At 40.5% G+C, this 21,277-nt stretch overlaps 1 protein-coding gene across 5 annotated transcripts in view; it reads right to left on the reverse strand.

Annotated features, from left to right (window-relative positions):
- CUNH18orf54 (chromosome unknown C18orf54 homolog) overlaps positions 1-21,277 on the reverse strand; it is a 51,444-nt gene that overhangs the window by 11,624 nt on the left and 18,543 nt on the right. For 4 of the 5 annotated variants that reach the window (XM_089690096.1, XM_089690092.1, XM_089690093.1 and 1 more), the window contains 4 exons: positions 15,488-16,234; positions 15,227-15,374; positions 13,659-13,761; positions 12,308-12,439 (listed from right to left, as the gene is read on the reverse strand). In XM_089690096.1, the coding sequence (XP_089546222.1) occupies positions 12,308-12,439; positions 13,659-13,761; positions 15,227-15,374; positions 15,488-16,234 (1,130 nt within the window). The remainder of the gene's footprint in view (positions 1-12,307; positions 12,440-13,658; positions 13,762-15,226; positions 15,375-15,487; positions 16,235-21,277) is intronic. The other variant, XM_089690095.1, reaches the window with a different exon arrangement.

The following is a 21,277-nucleotide window of genomic DNA, read 5'->3' on the forward strand; positions in this document are numbered from 1 at the left end:
AGAAGGATGAGAAGAAGGATGAGAAGAAGAAGGAGAAGAAGGATGAGAAGAAGAAGAAGGAGAAGGATGAGAAGAAGAAGAAGGAGAAGGATGAGAAGAAGAAGAAGGAGAAGGATGAGAAGAAGAAGAAGGAGAAGGATGAGAAGAAGGAGAAGGATGAGAAGAAGGAGAAGGATGAGAAGAAGGAGAAGGATGAGAAGAAGGAGAAGGATGAGAAGAAGGAGAAGGAGAAGGATGAGAAGAAGGAGAAGGATGAGAAGAAGGAGAAGGAGAAGGATGAGAAGAAGGAGAAGGAGAAGGATGAGGAGAAGGAGAAGGATGAGGAGAAGGAGAAGGATGAGAAGAAGGAGAAGGAGAAGGATGAGGAGAAGGAGAAGGATGAGGAGAAGGAGAAGGATGAGGAGAAGGAGAAGGATGAGGAGAAGGAGAAGGATGAGAAGGATGAGAAGAAGGAGAAGGATGAGAAGAAGGAGAAGGAGAAGGATGAGAAGATGGAGAAGGAGAAGGATGAGAAGAAGGAGAAGGAGAAGGATGAGAAGAAGGAGAAGGAGAAGGATGAGAAGAAGGAGAAGGAGAAGGATGAGAAGAAGGAGTAGGATGAGGAGAAGGAGAAGGATGAGAAGAAGGAGAAGGATGAGAAGAAGGAGAAGGATGAGAAGAAGGAGAAGGATGAGAAGAAGGAGAAGGATGAGAAGAAGGAGAAGGATGAGAAGAAGGAGAAGGAGAAGCAGAAGGAGAAGGATGAGAAGAAGGAAAAGGAGAAGGATGAGAAGAAGGAGAAGGAGAAGGATGAGAAGAAGGAGAAGGATAAGGATGAGAAGAAGGAGAAGGAGAAGGATGAGAAGATGGAGAAGGAGAAGGATGAGAAGAAGGAGAAGGAGAAGGATGAGAAGAAGGAGAAGGAGAAGGATGAGAAGAAGGAGAAGGAGAAGGATGAGAAGAAGGAGAAGGAGAAGGATGAGAAGAAGGAGAAGGAGAAGGATGAGAAGAAGGAGAAGGATGAGAAGAAGGAGAAGGATGAGAAGAAGGAGAAGGATGAGAAGAAGGAGAAGGATGAGAAGAAGGAGAAGGATGAGAAGAAGGATGAGAAGAAGGAGAAGGATGAGAAGAAGGAGAAGGATGAGAAGAAGGATGAGAAGAAGGATGAGAAGAAGGAGAAGGATGAGAAGAAGGAGAAGGATGAGAAGAAGGACAGTTCTGTGACAGTTTCTGTCTATTTCTGACAGTTCTGGGACATTCACTCCATACAGCTGTTTCAACCGCTGTATGGAGGGAATGTCATGGAACTGTCAGAAATAGACTATTAATGACAGTTCTGGGACTGTTCTTCCATGCAGCGGTTGAAACATTGTATGTATTTGTTTCCATAAATGGATCCATTTATGGAAACAAATACATACAATGTTTCAACCGCTGTATGGAAGGACAGTCCCAGAACTGTCATTAATAGTCTATTTCTGACAGTTCTATGACATTCCCTCCATACAGCGGTTGAAACAGCTGTATGGAGTGAATGTCCCAGAACTGTCAGAAATAGACTATTTATGACAGTTCTGGGACATTCCCTCCATACAGCGGTTTCCGGCAAAAAGTGTATGTGCAGAGTTCCTCTATTCTGCAGATACACTTAGAGGAGCTCTGCAGATACACTTAGAGGAGCTCTGCACATACACTTTTTGCCGGCTTGGAATTATTCTTATTTTCATCCTACTTCTTCTTCTTCATCCTCATCCTCTTCTTCTTCTTCTGAGGATGAGGATGAAGAAGAAGAAGTAGGATGAAAATAAGATTAATTCCAAGCCGGCAAAAAGTGTATGTGCAGAGCTCCTCTAAGTGTATCTGCAGAGCTCCTCTAAGTGTATCTGCAGAATAGAGGAACTCTGCACATACATTTTTTGCCGGCTTGCAATTATTCTTATTTTCATCCTACTTCTTCTTCTTCTTCTTCATCCTCTTCTTCTTCTTCTGAGGATGAGGATAAAGAAGAAGAAGAAGAAGAAGAAGTAGGATGAAAATAAGATTAATTCCAAACAGGCAAAAAGTGTATGTGCAGAGCTCCTCTAAGTGTATCTGCAGAATAGAGGAACTCTGCACATACACTTTTTGCCGGCTTGGAATTATTCTTATTTTCATCCTACGGCTTCTTTTTCTTCTTCATCCTCATCCTCAGAAGAAGAGGATGAGGATGAGGATGAAGAAGAAGAAGATGAAGAAGAAGAAGAAGTAGGATGAAAAGAAGAATAATTCCAAGCCGGCAAAAAGTGTATGTGCAGAGTTCCTCTATTTCTGACAGTTCTCTCACAGCTTCTTCACATGTACAGCGGTTGAAACATCTGTATCCTAAATGGAAACTAATAGATACAAATTGTATCTATTAGTTTCCATTTAGGATACAGATGTTTCAACCGCTGTACATGTGAAGAAGCTGTGAGAGAACTGTCAGAAATAGAGGAACTCTGCACATACACTTTTTGCCGGCTTGGAATTATTCTTCTTTTCATCCTACTTCTTCTTCTTCTTCTTCTTCTTCATCCTCATCCTCTTCTTCTGAGGATGAAGATGAAGAAGAAGTAGGATGAAAAGAAGAATAATTCCAAGCCGGCAAAAAGTGTATGTGCAGAGTTCCTCTATTTCTGACAGTTCTCTCACAGCTTCTTCACATGAACAGTGGTTGAAACATCTGTATCCTAAATGTAAACTAATAGATACAATGTTTCAACCGCTAAACATGTGTTCCTTCTGTCAGAGAACTGTCAGAAATAGCGGAGCTCACTGCAGGGACACTTTTGCCGGCTGATCGGGAAATGTTCGATTCGCGCACCCGAAGTAGGCAAAATTTCGGTTTCGCCGCGAATCGAATATTTCCTGAAATTCGACTCGAATTCCGGTTCGCCTGGTTCGATTCGCTCATCTCTATTTAATACCTTAAAAAAGGAGTACAGCCAAAGCTCGTTTGGCTGTACTTCTGTGGATCACAGGAGTGCAGTTTGTTCTGAACTCCTGTAACCTATTTTCAGCTGATAGCAGGGTAAAGTGGGACAGAGCAGACAGTGGTGTCTGCCGATAGTCACTACTCTCTGTTCAGAACAGCCAAGAGAACTGAGCGATCAGCGATGTCTGGTAGCTCACTGCGTAGAGCCGGCAGGGGATCGACGATGCATCCACCTAGGCAAGTATGATTTTAAAAAGAGAAAAAAAAAAAAAAAAATTTAATCTCTTATTGCATTCCCCCCCCACCTCCTGAGCACCCCCCCCCCCCCTTATACTACATACAAAGACAAAAAGAGGGCACACAGGCCTAGTGCATTACCTTTAAAATTTGGTTTATTGTATAAAAAGTGATATGCTCACAAAGAAATAAAAGTCAAAAAAGGCACATCATAAAATATATAGCAAGGTCCAAACTCCCTGGGTGGTGTCAGAGCGGGGACTATAGACCTGCAATGTCTGATGCGTTTTGAGGCAATGCCTCTTCCTCAGAGCCGCTACCAACATATTTTGAGATTGGATTGTTGGTAGCGGCTCTGAGGAAGAGGCATCGCCTCGAAACGAGTCAGCCATTGGAGGTCCATAGATAAACCGAAATTTAAAAGTAATGCACTAGGCCTGTGCGCCCTCTTTGGATATAGAGTCACTTGTGAGCCACTGGAGTTTGTTTCCTATATTCAAATATTAATAGATCGCAGGCTCCCTTTCACATCCTCATATATATGTGCAATTAAAGGGACAAAGGTTATAGTATTAGGGTGCCGCGCTCTAATATTGTATAAACCTGATTATTAAATATAAATAATAAAATTAATAAACCTGGTGATTGAATTCTTCATGGTCATTATTAGACAAGGGCATAAAATATCAAAATGTGATAACCAGTGAATAACCATTCAATTATAAATACTATGAAAAAAGTCCAAAAATTATTTTTTTTTACAATGTGTCCAATAAATTTAAATCAAAATGAATAAAGGAAATACTGTGAAAAACAAAAAGTGTGAGAGAAGTCTCCAAATAATGTGAAGTTAATTTGGATTCCCCTGGTCTGTTGAGGGCAGCAAGGCGTGCACTCCATAGGCTATCGTTATATGGTCACAGTCACCGTGGAGTCCATCATCCAGCGCAGGAGTACAAACATTAATTTCTTCAAGTCAGTCCCCCCTTATAATAACCTGAGCCCGATATCAATCTAGCGCTGTGCACGAGAGCAACAGCTCTCATCTCTCTCCCTCCTCATAGGCTCAGGAGAGAGCAGCTGGAGCCATTGGCTACTGTGCTAAATTAACTGGCAAATTGCGTAGTCATGCAACACTGTATGCCAATAAAATGTAACTTTTCACAAAAATAGAGCTTTTTGTGGTATTTGATCACTACTGATTTTTATTATATAAAACAAAAAAAACAAAAAAATTAGGCCAAAATGTATTGTGCTACATGTCTTTGGTTAAAATAAATAAAAAATTCCCAACAGGTGTATACTAATTAGTTTGTCTGAAAGTTATAGCAGCTACAAACTATGGTATAAATACACACTAGAATTCACGTAGCTAAGAGGTGCTATATTGTAATGGTGGTGATCACAGACATATCATGGGACTGTGGTAGGGTGACAGGCAATCTGGTGCTAACTGACACTGGCTAGGAGGGTCCCTGACCGACACCGACGTTGCGAGGGACACCAATACGGTGGTCAGTGATAACATTGTACTAATGGCACTGGCTAAAAAAGGGGCTTTTATCAAGGTGCAATCAAGGTGGTAAACTGCGTGCCTAACAACGTGTAATGTGCGTAAAAGCAACACACATTACACATTGTTAGACACAGTTTACTAACAGATCTGACTTTTCTTCGCTCTGCTTTTCAAGGAGACGAAACAGTCAGATCTCTGTTCTCTGTACATAGAGTTCTGTGTTTTTGTAAACAGAATGGTGTGTATGATTGGAGACCGTCAATTAGCAGGTTTCAGCCAAAATCCTTGGCTGAAATCATCTGCCAATCTCGTGCGGTGTCCAAGCTCAGAAGATGTACATTGCTGAGCCTGCACCTGCTGCCTGCTCGCAGCATAATTACTGTGAGTGGTCAGCAGGTGGTTAAGGATTTACATTTTTTGGGGGGACTTTTTAATAAGTGCAATAATCTCTGAATATTCTATTCAGAATTTAAGCTCCTTGTTTTGCAGAAACAACAACAGGTATATAATCAATGTAGAAAAGGAAATGCTTCACCTGCAAATACCTCAAACAAGATACAAAATATTTCCACAATAAGCAAGGTGATAGGGTCACTATTATTCATTGTTCTACAGACTGCACTTTATACTGTTTAACCTTTTGGCCTCTATTACGTGAGGACAACTGGATGACCACATTGTGCTGCATCATTTTTCACTGTACATAATAAAAGCTGCGGTGGTCTACATTTATATATTATGGCACTATTAATACATACATTTTAGCAATAGTATTTCAATTAAAGGGATACTTTTTTGAATCTTCGGAGCAGTATTGTTTTACAAAATACTTTGTGAATGAAGTGAGCAAACGCTTGAGAATATAGAAAGTTGTTGCCATCTATTGACCGTTATCTCATATTGCAACCTACGGCACCTTCCAGAGTTCTTTAGGTGAGCAATGGCATATTTGTTAGTTTTACCAATACCCTATATATATATATATATATATATATATATATATATGGTTTTGCAAACTCTAGGTGCTGCAGAACAGTATTTCTGCAATATAATACTAGATTATTAGTCTCAAATTGATATAAGTAAATATTGTAAGGTGAATTTGTGCAATAATCTGGTAATATATAGAAGTGCAATAATTTGTAGAATGATTCCAGTATAGTTGGAATGTAAATATTTTCTTACAAACGGGAGCGATATATATATATATAGTGGCGTTCGGACATTCAGTTGTGCTCAAAAGTTTACATCCCCTGGAAGAAATTGTGAAATTTTGGCACGGATATTGAAAATATGACTGATCATGCCAAAAAATGCTCTGTTATTGCAGGATGATGATCATATGAAGCCATTTATTATCAAATAGTTGTTTGGCTCCTTTTTAAATCATAATGATAACGGAAATCACCCAAATGGCCCGGATCAAAAGTTTCTATCCCCTGGAATGTTTGGCCTTGGTACAGACACACAAGGTGACACATGGGTTAAAATACCATTTAGAGGTTAATGTCCCACATCTGACTTCTCTTCAATAAAAGAGCTTTTTGTGGTATGATCAGTCATATTTTCAATATCAATGCCAAAATTTCACAATTTCTGCCAGGGGATGCAAACATTTGAGCACAACTATACATTTCAAATAGGTATACTACAATAAAATGGCACCATAATAAATTGGATAAGCCACAACAAAATGGCGCCTAATTGTAATATTACACACATATGCACATACACACACACACATATAGAATACACACTTTATTTATTGAGTGGTGCGCGGTCCAATCAGATCCCCCTGAGGAAGTCTATTAGAAATTCTGGATAAACACTCTGCACACTGCTCTATACCCTTTTTAGCAAACTTTGCAATGAAAAAACGGGAATTTTTTGCTCACACGTATTGCAATACATATCCTGTTTCTGGTGTGGTGGCGAATCACGTAGGAACGGGACCTTGGAATAGGCTACAACACTCGTTCCGAGGTGGCAGTGTGGTAATATTTTGCATCTTAATACGATATTGCCAAATCTGGGTCAAAAGCTGTATATATCGGGTATTGTCTAGCACCTCTTTAATGTGAGCAAATCAGAATTAGTTTATGAAGGAAATACACATTTATAAAAAGGATAAGCACTATTCTAGTGATTTTTGTTTGCATGTGGTGCAGTGGAGATAAAGGAGAAGTAGAATACTGAGCTGAGGAGATAAACATCGCTGTATCAAGGAATCTGCCATGGTCCTTTTAAATGGACAAAATTGCACTTTCACCAAGCATATTCTGTGAGGTCAAAAAGTAGAGGTGAGCACACATCTGGTGGTGATTATAGTGTGTTTACTTGTGAGCCACCAGGGTATACTAACAGAGGAGCATATATATTTTTCTAGATCGCTGGTTATTTTGCACACTCTCTACCGGTATGCATTTGATATCAATTAATTCAATAATTACCGTGCTCTAATACTAATTAAAAAAGTGCTCAGTGCTTGAAAAATAATATGAATAAATCAACAATTGATGATACCTTTAAAAAATTGTGAATACTCCTACATATGTGCTAATTAATAAATCAAATAATAATTCATGATAAAATATATAAAGTCCAAAAAATCCAAAAGGTATAAAAGTCCCAAGTGCAAAAAAGAAAGTGCTATAGTGTTCAAGTCAAATCAAATCATACTCTCCTTCCAACATATAGTTTTGCTTCAATCCTGCAGCTTTATAATTAGCCTGTGTGTCTGTGAGGGATGATCCCTCCTTTGATGCACTCTCTCCTTCTAATATGTGCTTCAATCCTGCAGCCTTGCAAGTAGCTTGTATGCCTGTGAGGGATGATCCCTCCTTTGATCCACTCCTTGTTGTAACAGCCAAATGCATGCAAAGAGAAAAGAATATATGGTGCCTTATCCCAGAGACAAATTCAGATTTTAATTCACTTTCACATTACACTCACATGTTAAAAACATCAATAGCGCTTTTTGTATAGTAAACAACCGCTGCCTGCGGTGAAGGTCTGGCCAGAGGGTATCTACCCCACGCCGTCAGTACTCGCCGTATCAACTGTGTGGTGACGTCACTGCCCCTCCCCAACGCGTTGCGCTACAGGGACTGCGTAGCTTCGTCTGGGGGATGATGTGACGCGTTGGGGAGGGGCAGTGACGTCACTGCACATTTGATAGGGCGAGTACTGACGGCGTGGGGTAGATACCCTCTGGCCAGACCATCACCACAGGCAGCGGTTGTTTACTATACAAAAAGCGCTATTGATGTTTTTAACATGTGAGTGTAATGTGAAAGCGAATTAAAATCTGAATTTGTCTCTGGGATAAGGCACCATATATTCTTTTCTCTTTGCATGCATTTGGCTGTTACAACAAGGAGCGGATCAAAAGGAGGGATCATCCCTCACAGGCATACAAGCTACTTGCAAGGCTGCAGGATTGAAGCACATATTAGAAGGAGAGAGTGCATCAAAGGAGGGATCATCCCTCACAGACACACAGGCTAATTATAAAGCTGCAGGATTGAAGCAAAACCATATGTTGGAAGGAGAGTATGATTTGATTTGATTACTATAGCACTTTCTTTTTTGCACTTGGGACTTTTCATTTATACCTTTTGGATTTTTTGGACTTTATATATTATTTTTATCATGAATTATTTGATTTATTAAATTGGCACATATATAGGAGTATTTACAATTTTTTAAAGGTATCAATTGTTGATTTATTCATATTATTTTTCAAGCACTGAGCACTTTTTTAATTAGTATTAGAGCGCGGTAATTATTGAATTAATACACATCTGGTGGTGGTTATACATACAGTGCTGCTATTGGCTATAAGCGCAAAAGGTGGAACAGATTTACTATTGGGCAGCACAGTGGCTAAATGGTTAGCACTTCCACCTAGCAGCACTAGGGTCGTTGGTTCGAATCCCAGCCATGACACTACCTGCCGGGATTTACCTGTCTCCCCCCCCCCCCCCGTGCCTGCGTGGGTTTCCTCCGGGTACTCTGGTTATCTCCCACACTCCAAAGACACGCTGGTAGGTTAATTGGCTCCTGTCTAAATTGTCCCTAGTATGTGTATGTATGTATGTAAGTTAGGGACCTTAGATTGTACGCCCCTTGAGGGTTAGGGACTGATGTGAATGTACAATATATATGTAAAGTGCTGCGTACACCGACGGCACTATATAAAGTACCTGTAAGAATGGTTTTATTTACATTAATATATACATTCATAGTAGATAACATATTTATAGTCCTATAAATGGCAAATTGTTCCCAATATTTCTTTTTATAACATTAAAATTATCTTTTTATTTCGTGTTGATGTTAAAAATGTGCATTTTAAAATTGTGTTTAATAGTTCACCTTATGTAATAAAAACTCATGTGGCATCTCCAAACAGGCCCTCCGCATAGCCTTATAGTGGAGGACTTCACCATATTTTGGGCTTGATAAAAGTATTTCACCCTGGTGACAGAACACTAACCCAGGAAATGGAAGAACTCTACACTCTGCTGCAGGACCCCATACTAGGACCTTGGCCGTTCCAGCTTCTTCTTGCTGATCCCCAGAATCACTGGATGCCATGCCCAGTGCCCTACCAAGGCAAGAGGGCTCCTGGATTCTGCACAGGGAAATTTTATACCATTGTCAATGTGGAGTTTATGTTGAATAAAGTAGCTTTGGTGCACTAGGTCAGTGCACTCTTGCTGGTTTGGACTTTAACCCAGTGGAACCATGTTTAAAAGAGAAGTTCAGGCATATTACAAAAAACAACCCACACCATAAGCAAACAAACCAACCCAAACACCACAAAGGTCACAGGAGTGTAGAATGAATTGCACACTTGTGATTTATAGAAGTAGTATGGCCAAAATAGCTTTGGTCATACTTCTTTATTGTACAGACTGCAGCCTATCAACTCACAACAAAATACTTATTACACATAATGACGACGCACAAGTTTAGCAAACCATGCCAACCAAGTCACATTTGCCCGTAGTCATATCGAATTACAAGAGGATATCTGCTGCTATGAATTACTGGCTCACAACTAATCATTCCTGCATCAATGTTAAAGTAGGCTCAAAGAATTATTTAGGCTAAAATATTAGTGAAATTGAGATTTCGAAAAAAAAAAAAAAAAAAAAAAGTACTTAAAAGTGGTTGATTACGTATGCCCAGTGAAGAGACTGATACACAGATACACTATATTGCCAAAAGTATTGGGACGCCTGCCTTTACACACACATGAACTTTAATGGCCCCCCAGTCTTAGTCCGTAGGGTTCAATATTGAGTTGGCCCCGCCCTTTGCAGCTATAACAGCTTCAGCTCTTCTGGGAAGGCCATCCACAAGGTTTAGGAGGGTGTCCATGGAAATGTTTAACCATTCTTCCAGAAGCACATTTGTGAGGTCAGGCACTGATGTCGGACAAGAAGGCCTGGTTCACAGTCTCCGCTCTAATTCATCCCAAATGTGTTCTATGGGGTTGAGGTGCAGGCCAGTCAAGTTCCTCCGCCCCAAACTCACTTATCCAAAGTCTTTATGGAACAGGAAGGGACCATCCGCAAATTGCTCCCACAAAGTTGGGAGCATGAAATTGACCGAATTCTCTTGGTTTGCTGATGCTTTAAGGAGTTCCCTTCAATGGAACTAAGGAGCCAGAAAAAAAAAAAACTCCACACCATAATCCCCCCTCCACCAAAAACTTTACACTTGGCACAATGCAGTCAGGCAAGTACTGTTCTCCTGGCAACCGCTAAATCCAGACACGTCCATCGGATTGCCAAACAGAGAAGTCACTCTAAAGAATACATCTCCACTGCTCTGGAGTCTAGTGGCGGAGTGCTTTACACCACTGCATCCGACGCTTTGCATTGCACTTGGTGATGTAAGGCTTGGATGCAGCTGCTCGGCCATGGAAACCCATTCCATGAAGCAATCTACGCACTGTTGTTGTGCTAATCTGAAGGCCACCTGAAGTTTGGAGGTCTTTAGCTTTTGACTCTGCGCTGACCCCGCTCTGTTATTGTACGTGACTATCACTTAGTGTCTGAGTTGCTGTTCCCAGTTGCTTCCAGTTTGTTAGAACACCACTAACAGTTGAGCGTGGAATATTTAGTAACAAGGAAATTTCAGGGATGGACTTCCTGAAATTGCCTGAGGCAATCTATCATGGTACCACGCTTGAATTCACTGAGCTCCTGAGAGCGACCCATTCTTTCACATGTTTGTAGAAGCAGTCTGCATGCCTAGGTGATGATTTTATACATCTGTGGCCATGGAGGTGATTGTAACACCTGAATCCAAGGATTTGGAGGGCTGTCCCAATATTTTTGGCAATCTAGTGTATGAAACAAATCCTTCTAAATACAGCCCTGGCCAAAAGTTTTGAGAATGACACAAATATTAAATTTTCACAAAGTCTGCTGCTTCAGTGTTTGTATCTTTTTGTCAGATGTTACTATGGTATACTGAAGTATAATTACAGGCGATTCATAAGTGTCAAAGGCTGTTATTGGCAATTACATTAAGCTTATGCAAGGAGTCAATATTTGCAGTGTTGACTCTTCTTCCAAGACCTCTGCAGTCTACCCTGGCATGCTGTCACTCAACTTCTGGGCCACATCCTGAAAGATGGCAGCCCATTCTTGGAAAATCAGTACTTGGAGTTTGTCAGAATTTGTGAGGGAGTTTTTTTGTTCACTCACCTCTTAAGGATTGACCGCAAGTTCTCAATGGGATTAAGGTCTGGGGAGTTGCCTGGCCATGGTCCCAACATTTTGAGGTTTTCTTCCCCAGGCTAATTAGTGATCACTTTTGCCTTATGGCAAGGTGCTCCATCATGCTGGAAAAGGCATGGTCACCAAATTGTTCTTGGATGGTTGGGAGAAGTTGCCTTCGGAGGATGTTTTTGTACCATTTTTTCTTCATAGCTGTGTTCTTAGGAAAAATTGTGACTGGGCCCACTCCCTTGGTTGAGAAGCAACACCACACATGAATGGTCTCAGGATGCTTTACTGTTTGCATGACACAGGACTGATGGTAGTGCCCACCTTTTCTTCTCTGGACAAGGTTTTGTCCGGATGCCCCAAAAATTTGGAAAGGGGATTCATCAGAGAAAATGACTTTACCCCAGTCCTCAGCAGTCCAATCCCTGTACCTTTTCAGAATATCAGCATGAAAACGGCTTTTAAAGTATATTTATGCAGCATAAAAAAAAAAAACGAGCATCAAAGGATGATGAGCACATGAGCTGTAATGTTTTGAGGGAGGGCGAAATTCCTTTTCTTAATGGCTATATATATTCATTTCAGGTACTTATATAGCGTTGTCAATTTATGCACACCAGTCCCTGCCCTCAAAGAGCTTACAATCTAAGGTCCCTAACTCACATTCATACATACACAAACTAGGGCCAGTTTGGATAGGAGCCAATTAACCTACCCACATGTCATGGAGTGTGGGAAGAAACCCACACAGGCACAGGGAGAACACCAAGGAGGTAGTGCCGTGGTTGGGATACGAATCAACAACCCTAGTGCTGTTAGCTGAAGTGCTAACCACTTAGCCACTGTGCTGCCCCAAGTATTAAAAAGAATACTTACTTTCTGGAACTCCTCTGCTTGCTTGGAGGTTTGAGCCTGGGTAAAATTCTGCTGGAAGGCCTGAAGATTAAACAGCATGTGTTTTAGAGCCTCTACTGGACCATGATGATTTCCGCCTGAGAATGAGCTGGCCTGAGAAATAAGAAAAAAAAAATTTTAAGCAAAGTCCCATCTCAAGTGCTGACAAGGGTTTTTACTTTCTAAAAAGGAAAAGAACAGTGAGCGCTGGTCCTAAACAGCAGCTAAGCAACCGATATATACTTATACAGAATACCATAAAAAACAGTGCAGCGCTGAAGGTAGTAATGATAAAACACAAATAAGTCCACTGCAAGTCCAGTTCATAGAAACAGGTCAGGTGACAAGTAGAAATTCAATGTTGGTGATCCGTGAGGAAGTGGCTGAAAAACGCACTCACCAGAAAGAAGAAATATATAAGCAGTATATATCCAAAGCCCATGGATCCTCAATCCAGAAGGAACAAAGCTGGTCTGGTCACAAAGTGGGTCCCTCCTTTATGGGGGTGCTGTGAAGAGGCTCTGCAGCTTACGCATGTGTTTGCAAATGTGTACAAACTAAACCCCTGTTTTTAAATGCAAACTGTTAGGACAGTTTGGTTGGTAGCAGGCTAGTCGACCATCAACCTATGGTATGGGACTGCAAACTCTATGAGGAAAGAGTTGACATCATGGATCATCGTATGTACTTTTCCTAAAGCACCACTGAAGGTTCCTGTATAACAGTCTAAAAAAGTACTAAATTGTAACTTTGTGATACACAAACCTAATAAAAAGGTGCATGTGATCAGCACAGGGCCAATCAGCACTGTCCAGAGGGTCAGAGGTTTCACATCCTCCTAGAGCAAAAAGAAAACTCTTCCTACACGCTTTAACCAGTGCTCTGCTGAAGTCACCAGACTGCTCCAACTGCTGATAAGAAAAGCACTTTGGTATTGGATTCCAAAATCGGGGTTCTGCAAACAAACTGGGAGGAGGAAGATCTGTTGATGCATCCATAAAGGAGGGACCCACTTTCTGTGACCAGACCAGCTTTGTTCCTTCTGGATTTTTGAAAAATTAGTTTTGAACAGACTGGGTAGTGATTAGAACCTCTGAGAGTTCACTGCTGTCTGTATCGCTGCTTACTTCCCATCCTGATGACCACAAAGCATTTAGTGGAAAATCTCCCCAACAGTGACACAAACAGCAATATAACCCTGACAATGTCTAAGTCTTCCCTACTCTATCAAAAACCAATATGGCATGGACGTCCACTTTGGGGAAAAAAAAAAAGAACACAAGTATAAAATGCTTAATTGCTGATCATGTAGAACACAGCAGAACCAACATACTTTACTTTCTTCTTTCACTTTGTCCTTAAGGAAATCTTCCACAAAATGTGACGCAAATTCTTCACTGATCTCTTTCTTGTACGGTATAGTGACTGGAGATTTGCTGTAATCAAAATATTAAGTTTATCTAAGACTAGCAAACAATATTGGAATGGCAAACACGTTAAAGTGCAGCACCTGCCTGCACTTCCTTTATTCACTAAACATGCACAGTTTAGGAGACATTTACTTGGAAAACTGCTGGTGACATCACTGGCGCATGCGCTCTGAAGAACAGTATACCCGTGCCGTTCCTTCAGAGCCGTGTGTGCCAAACCATTGCACAGAGCAGGTAAGTATAACACTGAAAAAATATTTATAAGGGAAAGCCCCCATGAGAAAAGAAGGTACTGCTAAGTGACCCAGGTAGTTTAACTGAAATTATAACTTCATTGAAACCACACACAATATATATGCAAGCAAATATACAAAAAGAAAAAAAGAAAAAAAAAAAATCAAAGTCTCCACCCATCACCATTAAAAACATGACAACGCTGTCACTTAAAAATGAAGAAACCCGGGGTCAGATGTAAAAAATGCAGGATGTCAGGTCCTCAGAATGGTACATCACAAGACTCTAAGCCACCACTGTGGGGAAAATTACCCCATTCATAGCCACCATCAAGTAGTGTGGGGAGGCAGAGTCCAGATATCACACAGGGGGAACAACATCCTGAATAATGCAAAGCTAAGGCTAAAACAAAACGTGACACACAGATATAGCCATATATAATGAGGCATATAAAAAGTTGTGGACCTCAATAAATTTAGCAATATTGATAAACGCTGAACTTCAAACGAAGGACTGAAGCAACATAACAAAAAGTCCAGCTGCCTTCATATATGTTGTGCGGGGAGCAACAATTGAGGCGCTTAAGTGCGGTAAAGCCTAGACATCAGATTGGACGATGAAGACCATAATGATGGTTAACTAGTCCATGTGGCACCCTCTAGTAAATGAGAGCACCCACAAGGGCGCATCATTGGTTCACAGATCCCTGTGGATCAATGAACTACAAGTACGGACAGTCTTTGCGGCTGTCGGCTTGTAGTTCTCCATGAACTACCACGGTGCTGTTGAGCGCTGTGGTAGTTCAATGATTTTTCATGTCAGTGCAAACCTGCCAGTATGACATATGGTCAGACAGATTACGCTGACAGGTCTGCAGGAGACCTCTATGGTACCAGCGATCTGCTGATCGCTGGTGCAATGCTTTCCAGGCTCCTAAAACAAAAACAAAAAAAAAAAAAAAAATAGTAAATGCACTTTTTTTTTTACCTGCAAAAAAAAATAAATAAATAAAAAATTAGCATTTATTATATTTTGTCAAAAGGTACACTTTATCCTTTAAACTTCTTTGCTTTAATTAGTTTCCATTATTATAGGGTCTTATTATTATAGAAGAAATACTGAGTTATAACATGTTATACCATAATATATATATATATATATATATATATATATATATATATATATATATAATGTATTTTTTTTTCTTTTATCTAATAGACAACAAAACATCTCTTACAATGAATATGGGATTTTCTCCCAGGATCTCTCTGCCTCCAGCACATCTTCTGTTCGGGGGCTTCCATTATTCTCTGGAGGGTCAGGACACTCTTTCAGTGGGGACTCAAAGGCTACGGATTTCCGCAAAGCTGAATCATCAGTATGATCTAAGAACAAAGCGATCAGACACGTTGCATATAACAGTTTACATAGTAAAATGTCACAGGAAGACTGAAATGTTTCCTGCAGGTGAGCTCAGGAAGGATGGAAGTACACTTACTTTTAAGAGCTGTATGCAAATGTCTTAAAACATCCAAATCAGAAAGTCCCGAATATAATTTTTCACTGGTGCTGTTGACATTAACCGCTTTTTTGCCTTGTCTATCATAAAACAAAGTTTGTAAAGAACCCGAAGGTGAGAAGCTTTGTATGTTTGTAAAGGGTTCATTAGCAGAAGCTTTTGAGGTCTTGTACATGTTCTTGGTGGTGGGGCTTTCGGAATTTCCCAGAAGACCATAGTCTTTTATCCAGAGGGGATATTTAACGTCTGGAATACTGGTAATTCCCGACACACTTAGTTCTGATTTTTGACTAGTCAGCCATCTTGGATAACTTTTAGGTATTTCAGACCCTCTCGACAAATATGGAGAGCTCAGATTGTTATGATAAGCAGGACGGTTTTCTCTGTCCATTTCACGGAGAATGTTTGTTTTGTTTTCTTTGATGTCATCTCCAAACCTCCGCAGATCCAAAGACCGGGAATCATGACGAAAAGAATGGCGGTTAGCCCTCGTGTTTAGTGAGGACCTTAGAGGAGAGGACTGAGCAGTGTGGTTTGGGAGGGAAGCTCCATAGTAATTATTTAGGTTTTCACAATGTTTCCAATGTGAGACTTGAGAGAATGGTAGAGAGCCATCAGAGGGGAAGCCCAAGAGATCATCAGTGGTGAGGCTCAATTGATCTGGGTCACGAGCAACATATCGTCTTCTAGATGAATGCTTGGGTCGAAGATGTCTATCAGCTGCACCTAAAGAAAAAATAAACAGCAAGAAATTCTCTCTATAATCATCAAAGTATAATTCTAAGAAAAATCCCCATCTCTCCTAAAACAGCTGAGAACCTTATTTATCAAATTCTGGTAATTAATCAAGTGTACTGAGAAATTGGACAAAGCTGGTTGCTACAGGCAGCAAGAACAGTTTTCCTTCAGACACTGAAAACCAGAGCCCTGTGCATTTTAAAGACATAATGGAAAACAAAAATTAAGTCTAATCACACTGAGCACAGTTGAGTGGAACCATGCCTGAGTAGGACTGTCTCCCCTCCCCCACCAAGCTGTGCTTGAAAAGAAGCATACATCAGACCACAGTGATCCCCTCTTCATGTTTTTTATGTGATTTATGGACAGGCAAGGTTTTATGCACTGAAGACGACTGCACCCAAGACCACCTCTTCCAAACAGTCCCAGGCACAGTTCTGAGCTCTCAGACTACACAAAATGAAACTGACTGAGGGCCTAAACCAAGCAGACATGATAAAACGCCCCGAGGTCCATTTATAAAACACTTGCTGTGCAGATATCTTAGCCATTCACAAAAGGCACCATGATTGTTTGTAACAAGGTCACCATGTTACTTAAATATATGTAACTATATTATAATATATATTTATTACTGCATTATGGCCACTAAATGGAGCTGAACTATAGGAGACAATCATGTTTCAGGAGTGTGGAAATGAATTGGGGTCCCAATCTACCTGTCTTTTTTTTTTTTTTTTTATTTAAGTATTTATTTATTTTCAAATATAACAATACAAAAATCCAAAATGGAAATACAAAAAAAACCCAAAAAATTCTCATAAAACCACTTATTTCATATCATTTTTCTCCCCATGACCCCCTTCCTTCAACCCACCCTCAGCCCCACCCCTCTTCAATGAACCCCTGACATCTATCTGATCGACTTATCTCACATCCTCTGTATACAAAGATTTAAAAGGAAGAAAGAAAATTACTATACATTTTCTTTTTTTATACTTAATTACAAAGTAACTTATTTCACCTTTACCTTAAACTCATTTCATATAATATGCCTCCATCCTATCTTCCTGTATGTAATATAGTTTCTCCAATCTAGCAATCTGGTCCACTCTATTCATCCAATCCTCTTCCCTCGGTGCCTCAACTTTGCGCCAAAACCTAGGTATCAAACTTTTTGCTGCATTTAGATAGTACCATATACCCAGTTCTTTATATTTATTCACTGATATTTTTGTAATATGAAAAAGACAAGTTTCAGGGTCCAGTCCAATCTCAGTTCCGGTAATAATCCTAATTTGATTTATAACCTTTCTCCAATATACTTGTATTTTTGAACAGTCCCACCATATGTGGTACATCGTGCCCAACCCTCCACACCCTCGCCAACACCAAGGTTGTTTCTCCCCACTCATCTTGTGCTCTACCGTCGGTGTAACCACCTTATCAAACATTTGAAGTTCATTTCCACCTCACGCATGCTGACATTCTCGTGTACCAGTCTATATATTTTTCTTTGTGTGTGCTCCTTCCACTCCACCCCTAAATCCCTTTCCCATTTTTCTATGTACCTTAATTTTGACTTACTATCTAAATCAATGAGAATTTTATATACTTTAGCAGTGCTGTGCTTCCCATCATCTCGAACTTCCAAAATACTTCTCAAATAAATTGCAATCTTTTCTAATTCTAAGAGGCTTTGTCAATTTCCCCACAAATGGTTTCAATTGGTTATACCTCCATATATCTATCTTAGTGAAAATCCCTCCTTCTTCCCTTCCAATCTACCTGTCTTGATAAGGAATGTCTGGAGCTTTTAAAAAACAAAAAAAAGGGGCATTATTGCGACTTGAACTATTAATGATTTTAACTCTGCTTTGTTTCTGTCTCTCACCTTCCTGCCAGTCTCCAACACCGCACCCAGGGACTAGCAGGGAGGGTAGTGACTTTGCAGTGTGATGACAAACCACTTGGATGCATGTCAGGAAAGGCGAGTGTCAGGCTCTCTTAATACTCAGCACAAGCACAACTGCTGAACAAGTAAATGAGGCACTGGCCCCAACGAAAAAAAAAAAAAAAAAAAAAAGTTATGCCTTATAGATCACCCCAATAATTCCTCTGGAACTTCCCACTCCTGACAGATCTTACTTAAAAATCTACTGCCAAACACATCAGAACCCAATAGAATTAAAAAGATTAAAAAAAAAAAAAATAAAAAAAAAAAAAAAAAAAAAAGCAGACAAACCTCTGCATAATGTAAGACAACGATGAGACTGCTAGACACAACAATAAGGTGCCATCTGCAAGATTATTAACCCCCAACGACCAGCACCAGTGTGTTTAGGAATCATCCTGCTAGAAGGGCCATGTGACATTTTTAAAGTGTTTGTGAAGGCTTTTTACCTTTATGCATTCTAAAAAACTTCTGTGTGCTGCTCCCCCCACTCCCCCCTCCCACCTAATACTCACCTGAGCCCAATCTAGTGATGTGCACAAAAGCCTTGACTGTCCTGGGACTCTTGCCTCTTGCTCCTCAGTGGCTGAGACAGCAGCGGGAGCTACTGGATCCCACTGCAGTCAATCACAGCCAGTGAGCAAAATAGGAGAGAGTAGGGGGTGAGGCCGAGCCACGGGTCTATGTGTATCCTATGGACACGTAAAGCAGGGCTCCGGAGCAATCATCTACCAGTGCCCCCATAACAAGCAGCTTGGTTTAGGTGCACTGCTCAAGGGGGAGGAACAAGGAGTGCAGCCAGCGCTGCTCTGTTCAAAACCATTGCAGAGCAGATAAAGTAAGACATTTTGTGCTGGGGCTGAGCGGACTGACAGACTGACTATGAGCCCAGCAAAAAGTAAACCCTGCTGCTTGCAGAGCTAAATATAGCAAAAAACCCCCCAAAAAAAACACAACTACCCGGTGCCCTGAACTGCTTGTCCCAGGCATCGGGCAATATGATCTGTACATCCCTGAAATGTTTAAGACACATGAACAGTGAATGTTTTATACACAGACCAGGGGTGTGGACATTTTTTTTACAAAAACTACTTCTCCAAAAGGACTAAATTGGGGCCCCAATCTACTTGTCCCTCATGACCATCTATTTTATCTGATGGGTTGATGAGTTTTTTTTATTGGGCACAGGTGCTTTAAGAAATGTCTGAGGCTTTAAAAAAAAAAAAAAAAAAAAAAAAAAAAAAAAAGAAGGGGGCCCCCCCCCCCCTTTATGGCAACTTAAATTTTAATGTGTTTTATATTTTGCAAGAAAATTTCTTAGAACCCCCAAACATTATATATATTTTTTTAAAGCAGAGGCCCTAGAGAATAAATTGGTGGGTGTTGCAATTTGTGTCACACGGTATTTGCGCAACAGTTTTTCAAACGCAGTTTTTTTTATGGAAAGAATACACTCTTGAATTTTAATGCAAAAAACAAGAGAGAGCCAATTACCTGGTAACTCCATTTCCATGAATCTTCTAGGACAGCATGGATTCCCTCCCTATATTCTGAGTTGTATTGAGTTATGTTGTTCCATTAGTTGCCTTCGGTTCTTCCTTACTACTGAGGACACTAGATGACTGCTCTTTTTTGATTGTGGAAAATGTTTCCCGTTTTAGGTGGGTGGAGGCTCTCTCTTATGTGCTGTCCTAGAAGATTCATGGAAATGGAGTTACCAGGTAATTAACTCTTGTTTTTTGCATTAAAATTCAAGAAAGCCTCCACCCACCTAAATCAGGAAACATTTTCCACAATCAAAAAAAGAGCACAATCATCTAGTGTCCCCAGTAGTAAGGAAGAACCAAAGGCAACTAATGGAACATACAGTCAGGTCCATAAATATTGGGACATCGACACAATTCTAACATTTTTGGCTCTATACACCACAATGGATTTGAAATGAAACGAACAAGATGTGCTTTAACTGCAGACTGTCAGCTTTAATTTGAGGGTATTTACATCCAAATCAGGTGAACGGTGTAGGAATTACAACAGTTTGCATATGTGCCTCCCACTTGTTAAGGGACCAAAAGTAATGGGACAGAATAATAATCATAAATCAAACTTTCACTTTTTCATACTTGGTTGCAAATCCTTTGCAGTCAATTACAGCCTGAAGTCTGGAACGCATAGACATCACCAAACGCTGGGTTTCATCCCTGGTGATGCTCTGTCAGGTCTCTACTGCAACTGTCTTCAGTTCCTGCTTGTTCTTGGGGCATTTTCCCTTCAGTTTTGTCTTCAGCAAGTGAAATGCATTCTCAATCGGATTCAGGTCAGGTGACTGACTCGGCCATTGCATAACATTCCACTTCTTTCCCTTCAAAAACTCTTTGGTTGCTTTTGCAGTATTCTTTGGGTCATTGTCCATCTGCACTGTGAAGGGCGTCCAATGAGTTCTGAAGCATTTGGCTGAATATGAGCAGATAATATTGCCCGAAACACTTCAGAATTCATCCGGCTGCTTTTGTCAGCAGTCACATCATCAATAAATACAAGAGAACTAGTTCCATTGGCAGCCATACATGCCCACGCCATGACACTACCACCACCATGCTTCACTGATGAGGTGGTATGCTTAGGATCATGAGCAGTTCCTTTCCTTCTCCATACTCTTCTCTTCCCATCACTCTGGTACACGTTGATCTTGGTCTCATCTGTCCATAGGATGATGTTCCAGAACTGTGAAGGCTTTTTTAGATGTCGTTTGGCAAACTCTAATCTGGCCTTCCTGTTTTTGAGGCTCACCAATGGTTTCCATCTTGTGGTGAACCCTCTGTATTCACTCTGGTGAAGTCTTTTCTTGATTGTTGACTTTGACACACATACATCTACCTCCTGGAGAGTGTTCTTGATCTGGCCAACTGTTGTGAAGGGTGTTTTCTTCACCAGGGAAAAAATTTGTCGGTCATTCACCACAGTTGTTTTCCGTGGTCTTCCGGGTCTTTTGGTGTTGCTGAGCTCACCGGTGCGTTCCTTCTTTTTAAGAATGTTCCAAACAGTTGTTTTGGCCAAGCCTAATGTTTTTACTATCT

The sequence above is a fragment of the Staurois parvus genome, unplaced genomic scaffold (assembly GCF_062004578.1).
Source record: "Staurois parvus isolate SC_StPar_1 unplaced genomic scaffold, SC_StPar_1.0 ptg000513l, whole genome shotgun sequence".
Classification (NCBI taxonomy): Eukaryota; Metazoa; Chordata; class Amphibia; order Anura; family Ranidae; genus Staurois; species Staurois parvus.